General features: G+C 40.1%; 1 protein-coding gene across 4 annotated transcripts; it reads right to left on the bottom strand.

The window, feature by feature from the left end:
• Window positions 1-837: 837 nt before the first annotated feature.
• On the bottom strand, window positions 838-22,216 carry RFC4 (replication factor C subunit 4). 4 transcript variants are annotated; one of them, XM_070945467.1, is made up of 11 exons: window positions 22,139-22,216; window positions 19,856-19,992; window positions 18,238-18,316; window positions 15,737-15,816; window positions 13,159-13,278; window positions 12,013-12,156; window positions 11,184-11,304; window positions 9,064-9,189; window positions 6,035-6,115; window positions 2,103-2,219; window positions 838-1,045 (listed from the first exon to the last, which is right to left on the bottom strand). In XM_070945467.1, exons 2-11 carry the CDS (start codon window positions 19,981-19,983, stop codon window positions 950-952), a joined length of 1,092 nt encoding a protein of 363 aa, XP_070801568.1. In that variant the 5' UTR covers window positions 19,984-19,992; window positions 22,139-22,216; the 3' UTR covers window positions 838-949. The 4 variants fall into 4 exon arrangements, with proteins under 4 accessions (XP_070801568.1, XP_070801569.1, XP_070801571.1 ...); XM_070945468.1 differs by lacking the exon at window positions 22,139-22,216 and adding an exon at window positions 21,615-21,659; XM_070945470.1 differs by lacking the exon at window positions 22,139-22,216 and adding an exon at window positions 21,408-21,468.
• Between the last annotated feature and the right edge of the window lie 1,131 nt (window positions 22,217-23,347).

A 23,347-nucleotide genomic window follows, 5' to 3' on the forward strand; every position in this document is an offset into this window, starting at 1 on the left:
TGAGGGACCACTGTGATGTAGCCTCAGAAAATGACCTAAGCCAGCAATCCTCAAAGTTGTCTGGGGACAGCTGAAGATCCAAAATCAAATATTTTTAAGTTTGTCAATTTTTAATACTGTAAGCATCAAATACTAATATTATCCACATAAATCATTTTAATAATGTAATGAGGACCTGTAGCAAAAAATACTGAAATCTAAAGCCATATATTCTGGGTGTATCCAATTACATGTGTTTGTTCAAGTCTGTGCCTTTGTCCATGTTGACTCATGGCAAGTACAGTTTTCCTGGGAAAGAAGTCAGAAGTGGTTTGCCATTTCCTAGGGCTGAGTGTGTGTGACTGGCCCAAGGTCACTCAGCTGGCTTTTGTGCCTAAAGGTGGGACTAAAACAGTCTCTAAGCTAATGCCTTTAGTCAACTATATCAAATTGGCTGTATTGTAATAATTGTAATAATATCACTTAACCGTAGCTTCTGTTTTAACAAGAGGGATGGTTTTGTGCGAGGAGCAGGACCACATGCGCACATCTTCATTTGTGTGAGCAGAAGTGCATGGCCACCACCCACACTAGCACCTGCCACTTGTGTGTGTGACTTGGGCTGTCTGTGCACACCGGCATGGTTGTGAATAGGCCACGGCCTGGTAGTGAACTGCGGTCCATAGATTGGGGACCCCTGTTTTCACATACTATGTAAACACCCTGATCACCAGATGGCTTGTATAATGTATGTATGTATGTATGTATGTATGTATGTATAGCAGAAAAAAGCTTTGATTCTTCCTTTCCTCAGTAGCTTCGACCTGAACCAGAAAAGCTAAAATGAAAGCGACAAAATGAAAATCCATAGCAAAGTCTATATTTACAGAACAGTTTGCAAACTGTGTGCCCAAACTGCAGAGAAAAGGTCAGTGATGGCCATCATCAAAAGGCCACTTGTCCCCTACAGTTAGCTATTCTGAATTAGCTGCTGCATCATGACTGCACAGACGCTGATCAACTGCAAGAACTCATCAGAACCATCTGCCAAGCACTTGTCTGCTTCCTGCAAAACAAAACAAAACAAAACATTCAAGATTTGCCAAGTTTGGTAACAATCATACTTGGCATAAAGCAAAACATTTTAGCAGATATATTTCCTCTTCCCTTGCAAGATACGTATCTAACTTTTTTTTTATTCTAGGGAAGAATAAAATTAAACCGCCTGTCTAATATTCATTAATATACAGGCGGTCCTTGTTTAACAACTACTCATTCAACGACCTTGCAACATAGCAAATTTTAAAACTACTGAAACATTTTTTTAGCCATTTTTTCAAGCAATTGTCCTTTTAGTTGCCAGTACAGAAAAATCTGCTGACCCAACCTTTTCCAACTTGTACCCCCCAAGATTTAGTTAGGTTAGGTTATACCTACTAAAATTTCCAGCTAATGTGGAAAGGTCTACAACAACTTGCCACAGTCATCTGGCCACAGGATACACTAATATTGAAGAAATGGCCAACTAGAATAATTAAGAAAAGATGCCAAAGAAGGGACAAAATAAAATGTGAATGGCAAAAATTAAAATATTTTAAATATTATTTTAAATAATTAAATTGAATTGTCCTGCAGTGAGTTGTTCCACCGTGAGTTGGCTGCGGCAAATTGGCCAAAGTGAGTTGATTGTGATGAGTTGTCCCATTCTGACATGAAAATGGCCCAATGCACCTGGAGATATCAGGCTGAAGATGGTTGAATTATCTATTTGTTGTTTTGGCAAGAATATTAGCTTCTATTAAATATTTGTCTAAATGCATAGATACATTATACTTCTATTTTTTGTTCTTGTTACTACCAAGTAGCCAAAGAGCACAGGAAAGTTGGTGAAGTTACAACCCCCCACCACGGAACAATTTGTGAAACTGTTTACCATACTGATTCTTTATGACTATTTACTTACTTTTATTTATATATCACATTTAGAAACCACCCATCTCTGTCTTAATGTGTGTGATTTCTAAAATATAACTTCCCACAAGTCCTTAATGTTTCATATTCATTTTTAACCACATATTTCATTAGCCTCTGAGAGAGCTTGAATGCAAGTACTTAAGACTTACAGCAAATTTCTCTATAATTACAGATTTTTGCTTGTCATTGAGGTCTTCTTTGTCAACGATGATATCATGAAGCTGATTTATCAGTTGAGTAGCTGCATAGCCTTCACTGATCACATTCTATAAGCAAGAACAAATAAGAAGGACTAGTATTAACAGGTGGATGTTATTATTGACTTAAGACTAAATAATTTAATATCGGTTTAAAACCTAGTGAAAGTACTTCCAATCCTATATAGTAAGGGGATCCTTGGTGGTCTCTGAATTTGGATAATGAAAAATCTGCAAGAAAACAACCAAACTAAGTCAAATCATCAGTCCTGGTAAGGAGTGAGGTTTGCTTTCAATTTATATTCCTGTCAGTGTTGATAGGAGTGGGTGTTGGTGGTTCTTTGGTTAGGGTTAGGCTGTTCGTTTGTTGTAGTTTGGCTGTTTACTGTTGGCTTGTTTGGCAGTTCCTTGATTGGGGTATTGTTTACTTGATTGTTTGTCTGATGTTAATCTATGCTTATCTGGGTGCTGATTGCTGGTCCTATATAGTATAAAGCTAGGAGATACTAAGTTCAATTATTAATTCCTTACTAGGATAAAGTTGCCCATAGACTTGCTTGAAATATTACAAGTGAGCACTATTATGCAGAAGTTGAAACTGAGCAACAGCCAGTGAAATAGACCATTTCATTAAACTCTCTGCCTCCCAGAGATCATTCAAGGTGGCAAGGCTGTCAATACTTGGGATTTTATTCATTTACTCAGACCTCAAGTTCCTAAATGCCAACTTGGTTCCTTCTTGTGATAATGGAATGTTGCACTTCCATGCTGGTTTTACCAAGTCAACTGAGAGCTCAGCTCAGCAGGGTTCTGCTTACCAGTCTGCATTCCAGGAACAGCCAAGCTATGCCATCCTCCCAGCATTCCCAAAATCCAGGGTTAGACAGCAAAGTTCTACTATCCCACAAGAAGATCCGGTCAGTGGTCATTCTTCTGCATTCTGCCCCCCTAAAGAGAGCCACCTTTGCCAGTGTGCCTTGCTCAGCCAGCTATCCCACTGAAGCCAGTGTCTTTTTCAGGAAAAGCAAAGCTTGCTAACCAGCCAATGAGGCCGCCTCTTCTGGCACCCACCCAAATCAGAAGCAACAAACCACAAGCCTAGGGCAACCAGAAATAACAAATAAAATTGTACTGACAGTTTTTGAGAGTTTGCATTTAAAATAGAGCAGCACACTTTCTATCGGGTTATTTGGTGGTCCCAACAAGGGGAGATGATTTTATATTGTTCAACACTACTACTGCGCTATGGTTTAATAAGAATATTTAAGAATAAATCAGATTATTGGATTAGTAACATCTGAGTTAACCAGAAGCCTTACTTGGCAGGAATAAACGTGAAGGTGTTACTGGCACTGGCCTATGAACAAAGTACTAAGAAGGTACCAATCTTGTAACATTAACTGTTAAAGGAGACTCTACAGCAGGGATGTCAAACTCAAGGCCAGGGGGCCAGATCCGTCCCGCAGGATGCTTAGATCTGGCCCACAAGGCCACCCCGGAAACAGCGAAGGACCAGCCCGCTGTGCCTCTGCCAGCGAACACGGAGCTTGCGAGGGCCACGTGTGGCCCTCCTGAGCTCCGTTTTCGCTGGCAGAGGGTTGCAGCAGGCCATCCCAGTTGAAAACGGAGCTTGGGAACCTGTTTTTGCTGGTAGAGTGCTCGGGCCGCTACAGGCAGCCCCCTGACATGAGTGACATCATGCTGGCCACCCCCCATGCCGCCCCCCCCCGAGGTTAAACACAACCCTAATGCAGCCCTCAATGAAATCGAGTTTGACACCACTGCTCTACAGGGAAGCTTTTCCCTTTCAGTTTAACAATCTGCAGACAAGCAGGAGTATAGATACTTGCTCTATTTTTAAAGTGGAATTTAAATCTTCCTCAGTGTTCCTTCAGAGACTGAGGGATTGCTCTTGCAAACAGAGGAACAATCTATTCTAGTGATGAATTTACTTAGCTCCAAGGCAGATCACTGCTTATTCTTACAGTGTGTGAAAAATTGCTACCACTGCCAACATAATTACAGAATCTGAGACAATAGTGATACAAAGAGGGAGGGGGTGTGTCAAGACTTCCAACTATATATGGAAAGTAAATTGCTCCCATAAGGATATAGAATTTGCTTTGGGGGGAAAATTCACAAATTCTTGTTCAAAGCAGGAATCTTATCTGCAGTGTCTCAGAAAATACCTGCTTAGGAAAATCACTTCTCTTCCTCCTCCCTTCGACCTACATGAGCTACGCAGCTATTTTGAGCCGGTGGATTTTATATCAAATTTTGAATACTAAAGTTAACAGAGGCACTGCATGGTGGGGGGAGGGTATGTTTGCTCATTCATAAAATGTGAGTTGTAAAACATACAACCTGTCACAACTACCCATTTCTCAGAAAACAAATTCCTGAAGCTTTATAAAAAATATATATATATTCCCCAAATATGGGTCCAAGGCAGAGATGAATCTCCAAAATGCAATGCTACCCCTTTGAACCTAGCTTTCTATCCCAAAAGCCCATTTCACAAAAAAATAAATGGATGAATGCAAAACAGATTTATCCAAGAAACTAAATATATGACTGACTGATTGAGAGATTTCAAACTCGATTGCTAAATACCACATTTGTTCCTTAAGAGCACAACACTCACTGTACCAAACACAAACTAGGAATGATTACAGAACACAGGTGGTCCTCGACTTATGATCACAGTTGGGCCCAAAATTTATGTTGCTAAGCTTAATTGCTAAGAGGCAGTTCTTAAGTGAGTTTTGCCCCATATTACGACCTCTGTCACACTGTTAAGTGAATCACTGCAGATAAGTCAGTAATTGACTTTGCTTCTCAGGTCGTCAAAGGTGATCACATGACCTCGGGACACTGCAACCATCATAAATATCAATCAGTTGCCAAGAGTCTGAATTTGGATCATGTGACCACAGGGAAGCTGCAGCAGCCATGTGCTGCATTGGTCGTAAGTATGAGAAACAGTTGTAAGTCACTTTTTCAGTGCCGTTGTAACCTAACAGTCACTAAACAAATAGTTCTAAGTCAAGAACTACCTGTACCCCGATACAAGCAAGAAAACACCTACTCACACCGAGCACACCAGGGCTATGCTATGCTTTTCTTTCAAAGGGAATTTGGAGCATGTGGGGAGACTGAATTAGCATTTGCCAGCAACTCTACAGCACAATCCTGGAATAGGGCAATGTGGTTTAGGAGAATGACAGGGGCTACATGTATACATAATATACATACTTCAAAGCAGTTTCCCCATTGGTTCTAAAATCATTTATAACCTTATGATTCACCAAACAATTCACTCACACATACATTTTACACAGAGAAAAAAAAAATATCCCAAGCCAATCTTGGGTACAGAGACACAAAGCAAAAATATCAGCTAGCTCAAGAAAAGAAAAAGAAAATAGAGACACCTCTCTATTTTTGTCTTATCATAGCTCCTTAAAGTAGACCAGGAGAAAAATATGTAAGAGTGGGAAACATGGAGCACAACACACAAACGTCCCAATTTTCATGTACTTTTAGTGCCCGCCACCTTGAATTGTTCAAAAAGACATGCTGAAGCTGAACATTAGTCAAGCTGAACATAACATATCCTTACTGTACAAAGGGAGTTAGAAAGTTAATTAATTCTAGGGAGTTATACTTCTCCTCTTAGGAGCTCTATTCTACCTAAGGTCATAAGCCAAATAAATGTCAGGCAGTTCATGTTACATTGACACAAGATTAGCTTAAAGGCAGGCGGTTTTTAGTTTCAGTGTGATTACGCAATTGTACTATGTACCGCCTACCAGCATAGAAAAGAGCGTCCTATAATACAAAATCCTACTTGCTGTATCTCATTCAAATCTTAAGGAACACACCTTTGTTACAGCTTCCAGCTTTTCAAAAGAGCCACTCTGACAGGCACTTAGCAGTCCATCCAATATTTCTTTGGGAACAACCTAGAATATAAAGTTGTAGAAATAAAACATAGATACATTATCCATCTCCTATTACACAAAACTGTTTCTTTTTATGTAAATCACCAGGACAATAAGAAAATACAGATAGGCAAGCAAAAATCCTATGGTCACAAGCAGTATAGTCTTTTCAGCCCAGGTTTTTCCAAAAATGAGAAATGCAGCCAGCATTCTTGATTTTGCATACATATATGCCCATCGCGCTATTCCCTTTTAGGGTAAGCAATGTTAGGCAGAAGTGGGAAAGGAGTATCAGCAAGACAGAGAAAGTGAAGGCATGAGCTGAGAGAAAAAGAAAAGGAAATCATGGTTAAATCTACTTTATACGAAACCATTCACTATATCTATCCATATTTTTTCTATTCTTCATCCTTGCTTCCAGCATATCCATAGACAATTTACCCGACTCTGCCTTCTGTACTTGGTCACTCGCATTTACTTGATCCTGCATCATCTAGCTTACCTTATGCCAATATTTGTAACATTTATCTCAATTTCATTTTCAACCTACCACGATCATTCCTATACAGCAGGTGTCAGCCCTGGAGGCCATCTTTCTCTTTGGATCTTCAGGGCTGCTACATTTAGTGCATAGGCCTGCTGTGGGAAACTGGGAGGGGGGGGTTGCATGGAGTGGGTAGAGATAAGATAGCCAAAATAACATTCTTTTCTCTGAGAGTCAAGGACGTTCAGCCTGCACCTGGAAAGGCGTAACTTGGAAACATCTTTAGTTGGGACGGTGGATTGATTGGATCATGTGATGGACTTGTGGGTGCAGGGGAAAGGACTGTGACTTTCCTTTGGGTGGAGAAAACCCGGGGTTCTTTCGGATTCGGGTTTTCCCAGATGTGCCAATATGACATCTCTAATAAAATGGAACTTTAAGGAACTGATGGCCTCAGAATCTTATTCGGTTGGGGGTGTTACTTGGAACCCTGACAGCAGGGCTGTCAAACTCGCGGTCCGCGGGCCATATGTGTCATGCGCAGGCCAGGAAGACACCCGGTTTAGTGAAGGGGGAAAAAAGTTGTGATACATCACGTGATACCGCAAGTTTGACACCCCTGCTATACAGATATTCCTCGGTTGAAACCACATCACCAGCACCATTTGAGCCATGGTGGTGCAGTGGTTGGAATGCAGTATTACTGTTGTGGTCCGCCAGCAGCCTGCGGAGCTGGCAGCGGAGTCGGACAGTGAGGAGGCTGGGGAGGACAATGGGCCAGTCCTAGAGTCAGGGGAAGGCCCGGACGAGGGCTCTGCATTGGAGGCAGAGATGGGGCCAGGGCCATCTGGGAGCGATGCGCGGACTCCGGAGCCTCCAGAGACGGATAGCAGAGAGGCAGAAGAACAGGAGGAGCCTGTTCCTAGTGCACGCATGCGAAGAGCTGCCAGAAGGCAAGAGCAGCTAAAGCAAAAAGGACGATTTAGGAGTAAGGCCACGAGATGATTGGCCACTCCCATAAGGCTTAAAAGAACAGCAACAGCTCTTGGGATCTTTGTAGGAAAACAACGTTGCTACATTTGTTTCTTGTCCACATCTCTTGCTTCTGAACTTTTGCCCAAGAAAAACTTTTGGCAGGGTGCCAAAGGAGACAAAGATTGGTGATAAGACCTAAGGACTGTTTATGAAGAATTTGTTTTGGACTTAATTTGGACTAAACTGAGAATGAAGTAATTCTCAGCTGTTCTAATAAAATGTTTGTTTAGGACTGATTGTGTCTGGTAATAACTACTTGGGCCTAGGTCACAACAATTACAGGATAATTCTGCTGACTGCCAGGAGTTCGATCCTGACCGGCTCAACATTGACTCAGCGTTCCATCCTACAAAGGTCAGTAAAATAAGGACCCAGATTGTCGGGAGCAAAATGCTAACTCTGTAAATCGCTTAGAGAGGGCTGTAAGGCACTGTGAAGTGGTATATAAGTCTAAGTGCTATTGCTATTCTGTTACAACAATGCTGAGCAAGTGGTACTTACAACCGGCCCTTGAATTTCTGGATATCCCGGCACCCCTGCGGCCATGTAATTGTGATAAGGCAACTGCCTCACAATTACTGCAGTTGAAGTGTCACGTGGCAAGTGACCACCATTTGCAAGCTTCCTTGTCACAAGCAAAATCAATGGGGAAGCTGGCAGGGAAGATTGCAAGTCACTCTGATAAATCTTCTGCACTTGGCAGCAGCCACCTGCACCTTGCCACACTTCTGCAGCCCTTGGCACCCCCTCCAGCAGCAGCAACCAAAGCCCTGCCCCACTGCACCTGCCCTGCACACGCCCTCCTGGGCCCTGAAACAGCCACCCCAAGTCCCACCACATTCACACCATACTGATCTCCCATACACTCCCAAGCAATTTTTGTCTATATCCACATTACTGGAAATATAGAAAAGAGCCAGGTTGAAAGCAATAAACATTAAATGGGAAATACAAGTGATAAATCAAAAGAGTGACCTAAAAATGATTTTTTGACGGCTCTATCAGAGATTTGTTAAAACCTTGAAGAAATTGGTGTGATAGTACGAAGAAGAATTGAAGAGAAATCCAATCCTATGACAATATTTGGATTAAGTTTGTTTCAAATAAAAGAATATTTAATATTTATTCCTATTTAAAGTAGGAAATCACTTCTTTACGTATTTCTTCTTTTCATTCTATATCCTTTTTTCTTGCATTCTTTCCTATTCTCTTCTTTTTCTCTAAGTTTAGTTCACATTAGTTTTTACAACTATAATTAAAATTCTTAATACAAATTATGGCAAGAAAAAAATGTCTCTCTTCCACACAAAGCTCCCAGAGCATTATTCTAGGCAAGTCTTTAAAAATAAGTGTGCAGCTTCTGAAGGTATGTCTTTAATGAAAAAAAAATCACAATTTTGAAGCATCACTTTTTACAACAGCAAATATGTCATCTCAAATCAAGGCTTACCCCTGCAATTTCAATAACAATTTTCTCTGTCACTTCTTTTCCGCCTGTCAATCGTGTAGCACTCTGAAGAAGTGTGATTGCTTTCCTCAAATCTCCTTCTGCCACATGAACAAGGTAATCGATTGCCTGTATAACACAATAAATATTGAAAATAAAAGAAACACAAAAGAAATTGTATGCAGAAAAGGAAAACAATGAATACCATTTTGCAAAGCAAACTTTTTAGCATCTTATACTTATATTTCAGCTTGTTAATAGTCTGTGGTGGAACTAGGATGTAACAGTAACAGTAACAGAGTTGGAAGGGACATTGGAGGTCATCTAATCCAATCCCCTGCTCACGCAGACCTATACTAGGGAGTCGAATCGCCGATCTTTCTGATCGACAAGCTCAGCGTCTTAGCCACTGAGCCACCTAGGGAGCTGGATGGAAGTGGAGTTTCCATAGTTACTCTCCTTGAGCTCTAATGGCTTTTGAAATTGCCAATCATGATATCCTTTTGAGCTAGCTCAAAAGGCCAGGAGTTAGGAATAAATCACAATTTTATGGAGATTTTCCTTCCTTTGGGGATAGTTTCAGTCAGTCAGGTGGGACTGTTGAGGTTGTCTGGAGATTATGCAGGTTTGGTGTGGGAGGAACTATCAATTTAATCCTACCAAGACTGAGTGGTGTGGAAGTTTGGGCTACCTAGATTTGGGGATAGTCTATCTTTAACCTTGGATTGCAGAACAAATCCACATTCAAAAGTGATGCACACTTCAGGAGCTTTCCCACACTCTCAGCTCCTGCTCAATTAGCAGGTGGCAGCTATGCCAAGGAAGGCCTTTGCCCAGCTTCATCTGGTATACCTGTGTTGTCCTTTCCTAAATCAAGAGGCCCTTCAGACATCACTCATGCCCTGGTCAACTCACAGCTTGATTATTGCAATGCACTTTGCAGGGGGCTGTGCTTCAAGATAAGCACCTGGAAGCTTCAATTAGGCCTAGAATGAAGTCACATAGGTAGTGATGGACATATTTCAGTATGCCTATGTGATACCTCTGCTTTGTGAGATGCACTGGCTGCCTGGTTTGCTCCCAGGTGCAATTCAAAGTGCTGGTTATGACCTATAAAGTCCTACATGATTATTTTAGGAATTGACTATTTCATGTGATGTCAGCCTGGCTGGTTGATTCCGACAGCTGGCATGCTCCAGATTCACTTGAGAAATCATCCATCTATCAGGACCCCGGAAGAGTGTCTTCTCTGACTCAAGTGTTTGTCCACTGAAGGGAGGTCCCCCTGAGATCCAGGTGCTTACCACCCTGATGGCATTCTGGTGGGTCTTAAAAGAGTTGGCTGATGTCCCAGGGCTTTGGGCTAAGTAGTTGGAGTCCCTTTTTGAGTGTGTGATATGTTTGTTTGACTGGATCTTTCATCAGTTTATTGCTGTTTTTAATCTGGACTGTATATTTGTTGTTTTTATGCAGGAAGGGCAGGGCAGGGGGGAGGGGAAGGAAGGAAGGAAGGAAGGAAGGAAGGAAGGAAGGAAGGAAGGAAGGAAGGAAGGAAGGAAGGAAGGAAGGAAGTTTCATTCGTAGTGAGCCACAGGCAATTCAATCCACATTAGTGTGGATTATGCATTTCTTCTGGAGATACGGGTGGGAAGGGCATGTTAAACTTCTATTGAATTTCAATGATTGGAATGCAAAGTCCAAATTGTAGGACTGTTTATGTACAATCTCCCAGTATTACATTTAAGTTCATCTTCCCAATCCTGGCAATTTGGAGTTAGTATCAATAAAATTAGAGATTCCATTTTGGAAGGACTGTTCTAAGTCTAATCTATCTCCATTCCTTACAAAAGACTGACAGCCTGTTTCAGGCTCTCAGTTGAAAGAACACACAATTAAACTTTATAGGTTGTATTTAATTCAGCAGAGGTTTCTTTTCCTCTGTCCAAGGGGATTCTCCAATTCTGTGCTACAGAACTAAGCTGCGTGCAGAAACCTTCGGGGGGTGGGACATGGAATTCCATTCACAAGTGTTACTTCTTTGACAAGCAAAAAAACCATTGATGAATACTACCTTTTGTTCACAATATTATGACAAAGAATTTTATAATTAATTGGCATGTTACCTCATTGCTGATCATCACATTTTCCTTTTCAGCAATGTCTAGAAGTCTCTGGCGTTGGGTTTTGTCAGAAAGTGGCTTGAAACGAAATTTGGAGCATCGAGATGTAATCGGTTCAATGATTCTATCAAAGACAGGAAGAAAAACTCAGTAACCAGAGGAAACAGAAACACTTTATGTTCTTATTTTCTTACAACAGTTTCTTTCCACAGCATATGAAGGTAAAGGTTTCCCTGTCCAGTCGTATCCAATTCTAGGGCATGGTGTTCATCTGTTTCTTAGGGAGCCAGCATTGCCCAAAGATATTTTTGTGGTTGTGTAGCCAGCATGACTGTATGCCAAAGGCACACAGAACACTGTTAAATTCCCACCAAAGTGGTACCTATTTATCTACTCACATTTGCTTGCTCTCGAACTGCTAGGTTGGCAGGATATACATTTTCACATATTAGAATTGTGTTATCATATTCATTTTTTTCCCGTAAGTAAAACATAATTGTCTTTAAAATTCAAATACATTCTTTGATTTCTTAGACAGATATTTTAACAAACAGAGCTAACCAAATATAGACTCAGAATTTGTGCATGGTCAGACCTGGTTGTTATCTGGATGGGAAAACACCAGGAAATCCCAGGGCTGGAGGCTAGAGTGGGAAGCTGAAAAATCAGCTTTAAAAAAAGCAGTTATAAAAACATTTGTAACATTCCCCAGAAAATCTCAGCAATATTCCCACAATGTTACCAATAGGTGAGTGGACTCCAAGGTGTAGTTACCTAATACATTTTTCATAAGAGTAAATAAATACAAACGCATGCTATAATTCATACGCACCGACTGATGTAATTACAGATAAGGCAGAATCGTGTGGTCTTAGATTGCTTCTCCATGGTGCGCCTTAAAGCTGCTTGAGCTGCCGAGGTCATAGAATCTGCCTCATCCAGGATTATGATCTTAAAAGGCGGACATGGTTTGCCGCTAAACACAAACAATCACAAAAGCACGTGTGAGCCATTTATGGTGCTAGCACAAGCAGTGCTTTCAACAGTCTACTGGCAAACACATTCTGGCGTAAACATTGCTTCCCATTCAGAACCTAAAGTGGGGAAAAAATTTAAATTGGAACCTTCCCCATTCTGTTCCCCAACTTAACTAAATACTGTTGCACTACATGGAACTCTCTCACTGTTATTCAAAACAGGCCACATTATTTTTTTCTAGGCTTTTTATTTCTCATGGATTCATTTATGGAAAGTGTTGGCATTCACTTTTATGACTTCCCCTAATTTGTCCATACTTAGCAAGGCCAAAGTTTCTGGCCTTTTAGGGGGTAGGTTTTAAGGGCGAAATCTGATCCTTGAGCTTTACAGAAGTTTATGGCATCAATTTCACCTTTAAAACCCTTGAATTGTTTTCCCCCATTTTAGAGAGGGATTTAAGAAATCCCTCTCATTGAAAAGAATGTGATTTTAGCTAAAGTAGTTATTTGTCCTTAAATCCCAGCAAAAAAAAACAAAAAACAAGCAGAAAAAACAGGCCAAATCAACTCATGCTTTTCCTAAACTCTGCTTTAAATTTTTCAATACATAAGCTCGATATGGCTTATATCTTTCCTTTCTACCTATAGAATATTTAAAGGATTGATACATTAATCTATTTCTTATCATAATCTGATCAATCGAGAGAGAAGTTACCCAAACGGATAGTTGAAGCTGCTATTTTAATTAACTGAAGGACACAATTTAAGGATCTTAATGTATTACATTTCAGTGCCTACACATGTTCTATCGGAGACACTAGCAAAGGTATGTACGCTTGGTGAATGATAAATTCCCCTCAGATTATAGTAAAGTTTGGATGACTGACTAAGGCATCATCTGAGAGCCTCATAGTGCAGTGCTGACTCGTAGTTTATTTTAGCATTACAAAGCAATAAATGTTAACCTGAAACAGAGAGAAATACTATCCAAGGGAGCTTACTCTGAACGATTTCCCGATACTGTTAATTGGGCAAAAGTCTTGACTTTCTCTCGAATGACTTGTATTCCACGTTCATCAGATGCATTTAATTCAAGGACTCTCTGCCGGAACAATTCAGGACTATTTATAACAAAAGAAATACAAACACTATAAACGTCTTAGGCAGAACTGTTAACCCAGGTTCACATTTTGAATTCTCATAAAGTAAACTGCTGTAGCAACTTGTCTGCAGTAAAGTACAGGGATATATCTTTTAGTTAAACATCAGTTTAGGCTGGATAGAGAGGAGGGAGTGAAGAAAAACCTGAAGATTGTCCCATTTTTATTTTCTTTAGGGCAGTGGTTCTCAACCTGTGGGTCGCGACCCCTTTGGGGGTCGAACGACCCTTTCACAGGGGTCGCCTAAGACCATCAGAAAACACATATTTTCGAAGGTCTTAGGAATAATTTTATGGTTGGGGGTCATCACAATGCTTAACGCATTGTAAGCCGGCCTGAGTCTCTGGAAAAGGGCAGCATATAAATCGAACCAATCAATCAATCAATAAATAAATAAGGAACTGTATTAAAGGGTCGCAGCATTAGGAAGGTTGAGAACCACTGCTTTAGGGGGAAAAGAATCTGTCTGACTTTCAAGATTCTGTTACTGCACACTATAATAATAAAAGAGTAATTAATAAAAAATGAAGAAGCTAAATTGCTCTGGGACTTTAGAATTCAGAGAGACAGGTACCTGCCTATCCAACAACTGTCCATAGGAAAGAAAAAAAATGGATAGTGGATGTGGCAGTATCTGAAGACAGAATAGAAGAAAAAGATGATAACAAAATATAAAGACGTGCAAATAGAAACAGAATGTGGCAAAAAAAAAAAGCAAAGGAAGTACTAATAGTAATAGACACCTTGGGTGCAATCCCAAAACATCTGGAGCATGACCTGAACACCATCGGCATTGACAAAATCTCCATCAATCAATTGCAAAAGGCAATTTACTCAGAACAGCTTAGGTCCTGCGATGATACCTTTAACACCATGAAACATCCACATCTGCCTATCCCAGGTCACTGCCACCTATGGTTTGAACAGCTGTCTGAGATGAATCATAACGAGAGTTCCTGTGTTCATGCAGTGTCTGTTTCGCAAGCTGGTCTATCTTGAAGAGCTGACACTTCCCCATTGTACTATCTTCCAGGTACGTTGGGATTCAATTGCCCAATTTTTCCCAGGGGGCATGGCTTCCCACTGAAATTCAGGAACTTGCAGTCCTACTACATCTAGAAGCTCAAGTTGTGGAATGCAATTGCAAGAATGTAAATTTTAGCTGATGACAGTTAGCATCAAAATATGTTTCTGCTAATTTCAAAGAAATCTACAGGTAGTCCTCAACTTACAACAGTTTGTTTAGTGACTGTTCAAAGTTACAAAGGCAGTGAAAAACGGGACTTATGACCGTTTTTCACATTTATGACCATTGCAGCTTCCCCATGATCACATGATCAATATTCAGATGCTTCACAACTGACTCACATTTATGACGGCTGCAGTGTCCTAGGGGGTCATGTGTTTCCCTTTTGAGACCTTCTTAGAAGCCAAGTCAATGGGGAGGCCAGATTCACTTAATAACCATGTGACTAACTTAACAACTGCAGAGATTCACTTAACAACTGTGACAGGAAAGGTCATAAAAGGGGGCAAAACTCAACAAATGTCTCACTTAGCAACATAAATTTTGGGCTCAACTGTGGTCATAAATCAAAGATACCCTATAGTTTCAGGTTACTTCTGAGCCAACTTAATGCCTAGGGATAACCAAGAGCTCTGTAGATACCAGCCTTGATGCTCTCCTGATATTATTAGTTATTTGGAATCTTTAATGAAAATAATACGCAGGGAGCCATCGTTTCCCAAATAAAGGATCAAACTCAAGCCTAATCTGAATTTCCGATAATGCTTTGGGGATCCATACAGTCTTTGTAGGATTTAGAAAATAAAATAGGGATGGTTCTTTGGAATTGCACCCTAGGAAAAAAAACAGAGGTGGTAGAGATCATCCTGGTGGACTAGAGAAGCTGGTGAGAAGCAATCTGATCACTCTGCCTTCTGATAAAGCAGAATTTCCTATGCCCAGCAAGGCAGCTGTTTCACAAGGCTGCTAAAATAGGGTCTCAAAATTCCAAATCTGCCCACTGCTATAACTTGCATTATATTTACCGTAATTCTGCCCCTCAAGTTCCCACTCCCTTGTGTGTTCCTAAAACAGGACAGAGAAGCATGATTTGAACTACATCTCCCATTTCCCCTGGAGATTTGTTACACAGGTTGGGGTTGATGACCCTGGAGTCCAAAACAATGTGTGGTAGCATTCCTATTGCTGTCCTAGATATTGTATTTGCATCCATGTCCACATTTAGGAATTCTTCACCAATCAGCCTTACAAATATACAGCATCTATTTTATTCTTAATTCTGAACACGACCCATTCTTACTATGTTATAAAATTTCAAAATGTTCATGCACACTGCTGAGAAGAACAACACATGGATAGAGTCAAATTCAATTTCACTAAACTTCATATTACCCAAAGAGTTCTCTAGCTGCTGCCAAAATAGTAGATGTTTTCCCAGTTCCAGGAGGGCCATAGAACAAGAGGTTGGGAAGCTACAACAGAAAGAAATTTAAAGAATATGATAATACATTTAGTATATATATACATATATATATATATATTTCTTGTTTTTCATACAACCACAAGAAGCATAAGAAAAAAATGTTAGAAAGAAAAAAAATCTAAAATTTCTATGTATATTTTCTCCACAATGCTGTTGCTATATCTACTCCTTATTCACATATTCACACATTCTTAAATATCCAATCATCTATGTTCTAACCTTACTGAAAAGAAAAGCCCAGCGGGTTCAACAGAACCTAATTTCAGGGAAATGTATAAAAGAATTGCAGATTGAATGGCCATATTTTAAACAGGGTTGTTTAAATGACCAATCTATTGTATTTTATTCTTTCCAACAATAAAATTAATGTACCTGCAGACAGTTATTCCATTCAGAAAAGGTTAGAAATACATGGATATTTACAAATTAAAATTCACGATAAACATATGGTAAAACTGTGGAAAGCTACATAGAAAGCACATTTCAACAAAATACAGATGCAGTTATTCAAACATGTCTAAATACATGTTGAAAGCAAGGCATTCAAGACAATGGTGAAGAGTCAAATAGGTAGTGTAGGTGTGTGTTTAGTGGTCTTTCTTTGAGCAGATATCTAGACTGTACCAAGGGATGCTTTCAAAACCCACCAGGTTAAAAAAGACAAAAACAAAAACATAAAAATCCTTAGTACAGGGGTCCCCAACCCGTGGTCCATGGACCAGCACTGTCCGTGGCATGCCAGAAACTGGTCCATGCAAACAAGTGAATCCCCATTCGTGGGATACAGGCAGCAGACAAAACCCCCCTCTGGTCCGCGGAAAAACCTCTCTCCACTGAACCGTTCCCTAGTGCCCAAAAGGTTGGGGGCCACTGCCTTAGTATTTTGTAGAAGATACTGGAACCAGAAACCCTTCAACATGCAGAGCAAGTGGCTTGGTTTTGTTTGTTTTTTAATCTCAGCCAGTAATGTTCAAATAATGAATATTTCTAAATATTAGTTGCTTAGTTACAAGAAAAATAAAAGATGAAGTATAATTATAAATGAATGAATATTTTTCCCATTTAGCCAGCAAATGTAGTAATGTTTAAATCCAATTTTATAAATATCTAAGAAGCAGGATCAAAATAGACCAGCCAGTCAGCTTACATTATACAAGGAGTCAAATTCAAAAGAGAAGCAACAGCATTTTTAAAAATTGATATATATATAATTTATAATTACTTTCCTAAGTTGCTATGTAAACAACAAGTAGTAAGAAAACATAAAGAGGGACATAAGACATCATTAACAGAAGCTGTAATCCATAAAGTAGGTTATAAAATATATTTAGAATTTTTTAGCTGCTGCAAATTTTAATATCTTGCAATATCTAAACCCAATATGTAAACCAAGCTTTTAAGAAGTACAGGTAGTCCTTGACTTACAAGTCATGACCAAAGTTACAAAGGCACTGGACCATTTTTCATACTTATAACTGTTGCAGCATCCCCATGGTCACATGATCCCAGACTCATGTGATCCCCTTTTGCAACCTTCTGACAAGCAGAGTTGGGGAAGTCAGAGTCACTTAACAACCATGTTACTAACTTAAGAACTGCAGTGATTCACTTAGTATCTGTGGCAAGAAAGGTAGTAAAATGGGATAAAACTCACCTAACAACTGTCTTGCTTAGCAACAGAAATTCTGGGCTAATTGTGATCTTAAATTGAGGACTACCTGTACTATCACTTGGCACATGTAATATCAATGGCAATGTAATTACCGTATGATAAAAACAAGATACCTGCTGCTTTAATATTTAGGAAACTGGCTTCTTTATTCACAATATGCATCTTTCTTTTTTTTTTCTTTTTGGTTTTACAAAACAAACTTTATTAAACATTTAAAAATGAAATGCTACACACACACACACACACACACAGACATATATATATACATATACATACATACATACACACTAAACACATATATATCCATATAAACAACACTACATGAAAAGAAAAAATGACATTAGTCACATATCCATTGTCTTATTGACGGTGCTTTTTTTTAAAAAAAAATTGTTCTCATTCAGAATTTTACATTTGCCTTCATTTCTCTGATTTATCCAATCATACCATCTATTCCATGTTATATAATATTTTGAGTCTACCTTATCTTTCAATTCGAATGTTAATTTATCCATTTCCACACAATTATAGATTTTTAGCTCAATTTTGGAAAACTGATCAACTGCCAACAGAACTACTGATAATCCAAAAAATCACAATATGCATCTTTCAACAGTTAAGGGTATACTTGACTGTAGAATTTTGATAAAACAATGAAGACTTGGCAATAGTACAAATTTTTCCCATCTTCATTTAATTTCCACATGAAACAATTATTTTAATGACTGCTGCACTCACATCAACTCCCTGTAAGGATTTCTTCAGTACTGCCACAACTTCCTCTTGAAATGCAACTTCATCCATGCATTTTGGTCGGCTAGATATTTAAAAATGAACACTGCATTAAATGCTGTACTAATTACTCTTTAAAAATCAAAATGAATGTTATGATTACAACATCTTCATTGCTCCATCACTGGAAGTTTTCAAGAAGAGATTGAACAGCCATTTGTCTGAAATAGCATGGGGCCGTGATGGCAAACGTATGGCACGTGTGCCAGAGTTGGCACGCAGAGCCCTTCTGCTGGCACGCACGCCATTGCCCCAGGTCCGAACGACGAAACAGAAGCTCACAAAAGAAAAAGATCTTATCTCTTGTTGCTCTGCCAGTGTTGAGATGCCCCGCCTCCCGCTGGCCAGCTGATATTCAAGCCTCTGCTGCACATGCACACGCATGTCCATTCGCACATGTGCACATTTTGCGCATGTCTGCATATGCATACACACGTCCATGCATGTGCACATTTGCACATGTCCATGTATGCACACATTCACGCATAGTTGCGCATGTGCACCTTTCAGTTTGGGCATATGCTCACGCAGTTTGGGCATTCGGTGTCTAAAGGTTTCGCCATCACTGATATAGGGTCTCCTGCAGGGGTTGGACTAGAAGACCTCCAAGATCCTTTCCAACTCTGTTATTCTGTTATTCTTTAGATCAAAGACCTTTGCACCTCTTTTATTGCTTAGAAGTCTGAGCAAGTACCTGCCACAATAACAGGATCTAAATTCCAGCCATTAATAGTCTTAATAAGATGAAGGCAATCAATGATAAATTACTGGGGGGGAAATTAAAATTATGCAAATATATAGCTATTGTTATAATAACAGTCATTACACATAAGTGTATTATTTATCCTTCACACTGTGTGGAAAAAAAAATCAGGTATCAGCAATACTGCCTCCTGGGGAGACTGGGTTAGTCTCCATATCATCAGATAAAGGATTAACTTCAATACTGACTGAGCTTCCATATAATATTTTCCAATCTCCTTAGGTGGTCCAGTGAGCACATATGGTAGTGTCATTTCAGGTAATGACTGAATAATGCAAAAGTCTAAATATGTTTTAAAAGAACAAGGTGATGAAGTGAAACACAACATTGTACTGAACCATCTTATATTTTCTGTTGAACAGTAACACTGGAAATAAATACAAAGCACTGTAGCGTATCATTGCAGGCTCTCCACCCTGCTGCATAAGTTCCCTCCTTAGCCATCTTTGTTAATTTTAATGTTAATATTTATTGTTTTGTTTTATATTATCATTTTTATCTTTTTGTACGCCACCTAGAGTCGCTTGATGGTGAGATGAGCGGCATATAAATTTAATAAACTCCCCTAACAATGCAAACATGGGCCAAAATCACTTTGGACTAGCATGAATATATGCTAGATATGTAAGTCCAATTAAATGCCAAAGATTAACCAAGGAGAGACACAGAAAAAGCAGAGAGATCTGGTGATTACAATCAAAAAAATAATTTGAAACATCCTCATTCCCCAGCAGTGCAAGTCTGCACATTCATCCTCAGCAATTACATTACTCAGATTCCAAACCAGAGCAAAACTCTTACTATTTTTCGACCCAAGGAATGGGTCTGACTTTCTTGCTCTCCCCACTGCTTCCTGCAGTTGCAGCAGCTCCCCGTTCTTTAGTAGAGAGAGGTTTAGCACTGACTGGACCTTTCAGAAATGCCTGCATTGTTGCAACCTGTAGAGGGAGGAATGGGAAAGGATTAGACCTGTGTTACTGTTTGTCTTGAAAAATTATAGCATAGGTAGTCTTTGACTTCCAATCAAAACTGGGACCAGAATTTCCATTGCTAAAAGCAAGGCACTGTTTAAGTAAGTCACACTTGATTTTACAACTTTATAATTATGAGAATCATTGTTAAATGAATCACGCAGTCATTAAGCAAATCCAGCTCTCCCCCTTAACTTTGCTGGGAAAGTTGCAAATGGAGATCATCTGATCATGGGATGCTGCAACCATCATAAATATATGCTGGTTGCCCATCCCCCAATTTTGTTCATATGATCATGGGGATGATGTAACAGTAGTTAACTGAGGACTGGCCATAAATCTTTTTTTTTTTCAGTAACTTTGAATGGTTACTAAACTAATGACTTTACATCAAGGACTACCTGCATTGCAACTGCTCCTATAACACAACAGTTCCATTTTACTCTGTGTACTCACCAACTGTCTAGGACCAATGGGAAATCACATCCAGCAACAGAGATTAGAGATTACTATATACTAATAAACATTTAGAGAATAGGGGGCCAATTACCATCACACACTAACCTGAGAACATTTAAAGAAAAATACACGGAATTCCAAAACATCAATCCAAAGACACATGTAATTCGACCAGCTTGCTTTCATTCAGTCCAAATACATACTGGTAGTAGGAGGTAAACCTTGTTAGTTTATAGTAGCCAAAAATCAGAAATATGGTAGCACTTTTTCTGACAAATAAATATTATTAACAGACATCAGGGGTTTTTTTTGGGGGGGGGGGTTGCAGCTCACTTCATCAGATGAATAGAATAGCTAAACTCATGTAGCCATTCCTTAAAGACTTCCTTAAATAAGGAAGTGGGAAAAGACAGATTGCTTAGGCAGATTTCACATGAGACAAATCTGGAATACCTTAACCAGAACCATCATAACACATTAAAACATCCATTGTGTTTTTTTTAACCTTCTGAAACTGGCTAAAATCTTCTGGGTTATGCGAGTTCAGCAACCTCTGACTCATGTATGCAGTAGAAGTGTCTTTTTTCCCAAAATGGTCCCTCGAGATCTGCACCAGGAGGGACTTCTCAGGGGGCAAAAGCAGGGCAAATAAAGTCACTTTGGGGCAGTTCCTCTACCCGTAAACCCGCGCAGCTCATAAAATCAGTCAGAAAAGGTGCTACCGGTTTCATTCTGTCTCAAAGGTGCTTTTTTTTTCAAGAGGCATCTGGACTTTTTGGTTTTTCTTTTGAAGACATTTCGCTTCTCATCCAAGAAGCTTCTTCAGCTCTGGATGAGAAGCGAAATGTCTTCAAAAGAATAACCCAGAAAGTCCAGATGCCTCTTGGGGGAAAAAAAAAAAAGCACCTTTGGGAAACTCTGACCTGGATGACTGAGAATCCCCATAGACATCCTGGTCTCTGGCTCTGTCTTCTAACAGAACGTGTCATAGAATAGAATAACAGACTTGGAAGGGATCTTAGAGGTCTTCTAGTCCAACCCCCTGCTTAGGCAGGAAACCCTTCCTACACCACTTCAGACAAATGGTTATCCAACATCTTCTTAAAAACCTCCAGTAATGGATTACCCACAATTTCTGGAGGCAAGTCGTTCCACTGATTAATTGTTCTGTCAGGAAATCCCTCCTTAGTTGTTCTTCTAGGCTGCTTCTCTACTTGATGAGTTTCCACCCATGGCTTCTTCTCTCATGCTTTCCCTCAGTCGAAGGCCCTGTTCACACAACAGGCCAGTGGGGTTGGTGAGCACCTCGTGGCCTTCTTTCTAACCACTTGCGCGAACCAGCTTCGAGCCCCCCCCCCGCCAACCATTAAGCTTTCGCAGAAATCCCTCCCGGTTGCAACCTGAACCCGCGTGTATCGTGTCGTGTGAAGGCGCCCAACTTCCCTGAAAGGACAGAAGGGGCGGGGCGGGGGGCGGAGCCACCGCAAGGAACAGGCCCAGAGACAAGAGAGCGGCCGAGTCCACAGCGGTGGGCCCATTTTCTAGCTTAAAATGTACGCGGGGAAGACAGAATACCGGGGCCCATTGTCCCCAGCCGCTTCCCGAGAAGCACTTGAGAAACGTCGGCGGGTTCCCCCCTCAGCGCGCCCCTTACCTTTCAATTCCCGCCAAAAGCAGTCTTTATTTCCGCCGCCTCAAAGGCGGGGCCACTTCCGGAGGCGCTCTAGGGGAGCTAATGCACCATAGAGAAGGCACCGTGCTCAGGACCGAAATCAGAAGCTAGCGTCATGACGTATCACGCCATAAATTATGTCATCTACTGCACTGACGTCAACTAGGGGAAAAAAAAGGCCCGGTTTGCAATCTAGAGGTAGTGCGCATGCGAGGAACTGCAGCTCCTCCCTTCGCCCCCCTCACCACCACCGTTAGGACACAGGTGCGGGTCAGCAAAGGTCATATGCGAGAGATGCGCAAGCGCACCTTCGTTCCGCCGTCCTGTTTTAGTGATGTCAGGCTTCCCGCTAAAAAAAAAAAAAAATAAAGCAAAAACGCAATTGCGTAAGCGTACTGAGGGCTTTCGGGGTTTGGCTTCCACCATTCCTAAGAAGCGTGACGTTAACTTGAATATCTGTCAGAATTCAAATGTGCAGTTTCTCAGGAAACTTTAGCACAGATATATGTAAGAACCATATGCTCCCACACAGTGACGCCCACCAGTGTCATAAACCAAACCCAGGATCACTGGAAGCTTCTCTGCTATAGCTTTGTATGAAATCGTACATTATAAATTACACTCATTTAAGCACCACTTGATTTAATTCATTAGTAAATAAAGAGTCTCGCTTTGTTTACTTAACAAGACCAATGGATGCAAAATGACTGACTCAGAAACCATTCCTCTAAGTTACATCGGTTTTATATATCTTATACTAATGATTAGATAAAGACTTTATGGCTATTGCACACACACAGCATGATGAACTTGATAACAGTTAAATTTGCTTTTTGTAACTTGACATGCCCTAATTTATATATGTGCTCTAATGTGTATAAAAACTACATACATACCGTGCTTACAAACCATATAGAAACTAATTAAATAAAGAAATAGCCCAGCCCTTTGTTAGTTTATGATTGGGCACACTGGGCAAACTCGGAAAATGGATTAATCCAATAAGCCCACAAAGCAATATACAATATATGAAATATAAAGTAATATTGAAATAATAAAAGCAATATTGACTAAAGAAAACAGTTAAATTGAAATTAAAAACAGCAATAACTGGTTAAATGTTGTACAGAGGAGATTCACCTTAAGTGGTTTCTGGGATATTAAAAGGGATGATGCAAGCCATAATTCCAA

This window comes from Pituophis catenifer, unplaced genomic scaffold (assembly GCF_029215685.1).
Source record: "Pituophis catenifer annectens isolate HBS135680 unplaced genomic scaffold, rPitCat1.0.hap2 SCAF_6, whole genome shotgun sequence".
Taxonomy (NCBI): Eukaryota; Metazoa; Chordata; class Lepidosauria; order Squamata; family Colubridae; genus Pituophis; species Pituophis catenifer.

What these genes read in the sequence shown, in the direction of transcription:
- RFC4 (XM_070945466.1), bottom strand. Translation starts at nt 20,670, where the DNA reads ATGAAAGCAAGCTGGTCGAATTACATGTGTCTTTGGATTGATGTTTTG. An exon ending in GCAGCTAGAGAACTCTTTGG is followed by an intron (nt 13,279 to 15,736) that starts GTAATATGAAGT and finishes TGTTATAAATAG; the next exon opens with TCCTGAATTGTTCCGGCAGA. An exon ending in TTGTTATTGAAATTGCAGGG is followed by an intron (nt 6,116 to 9,063) that starts GTAAGCCTTGAT and finishes TTTATATTCTAG; the next exon opens with GTTGTTCCCAAAGAAATATT.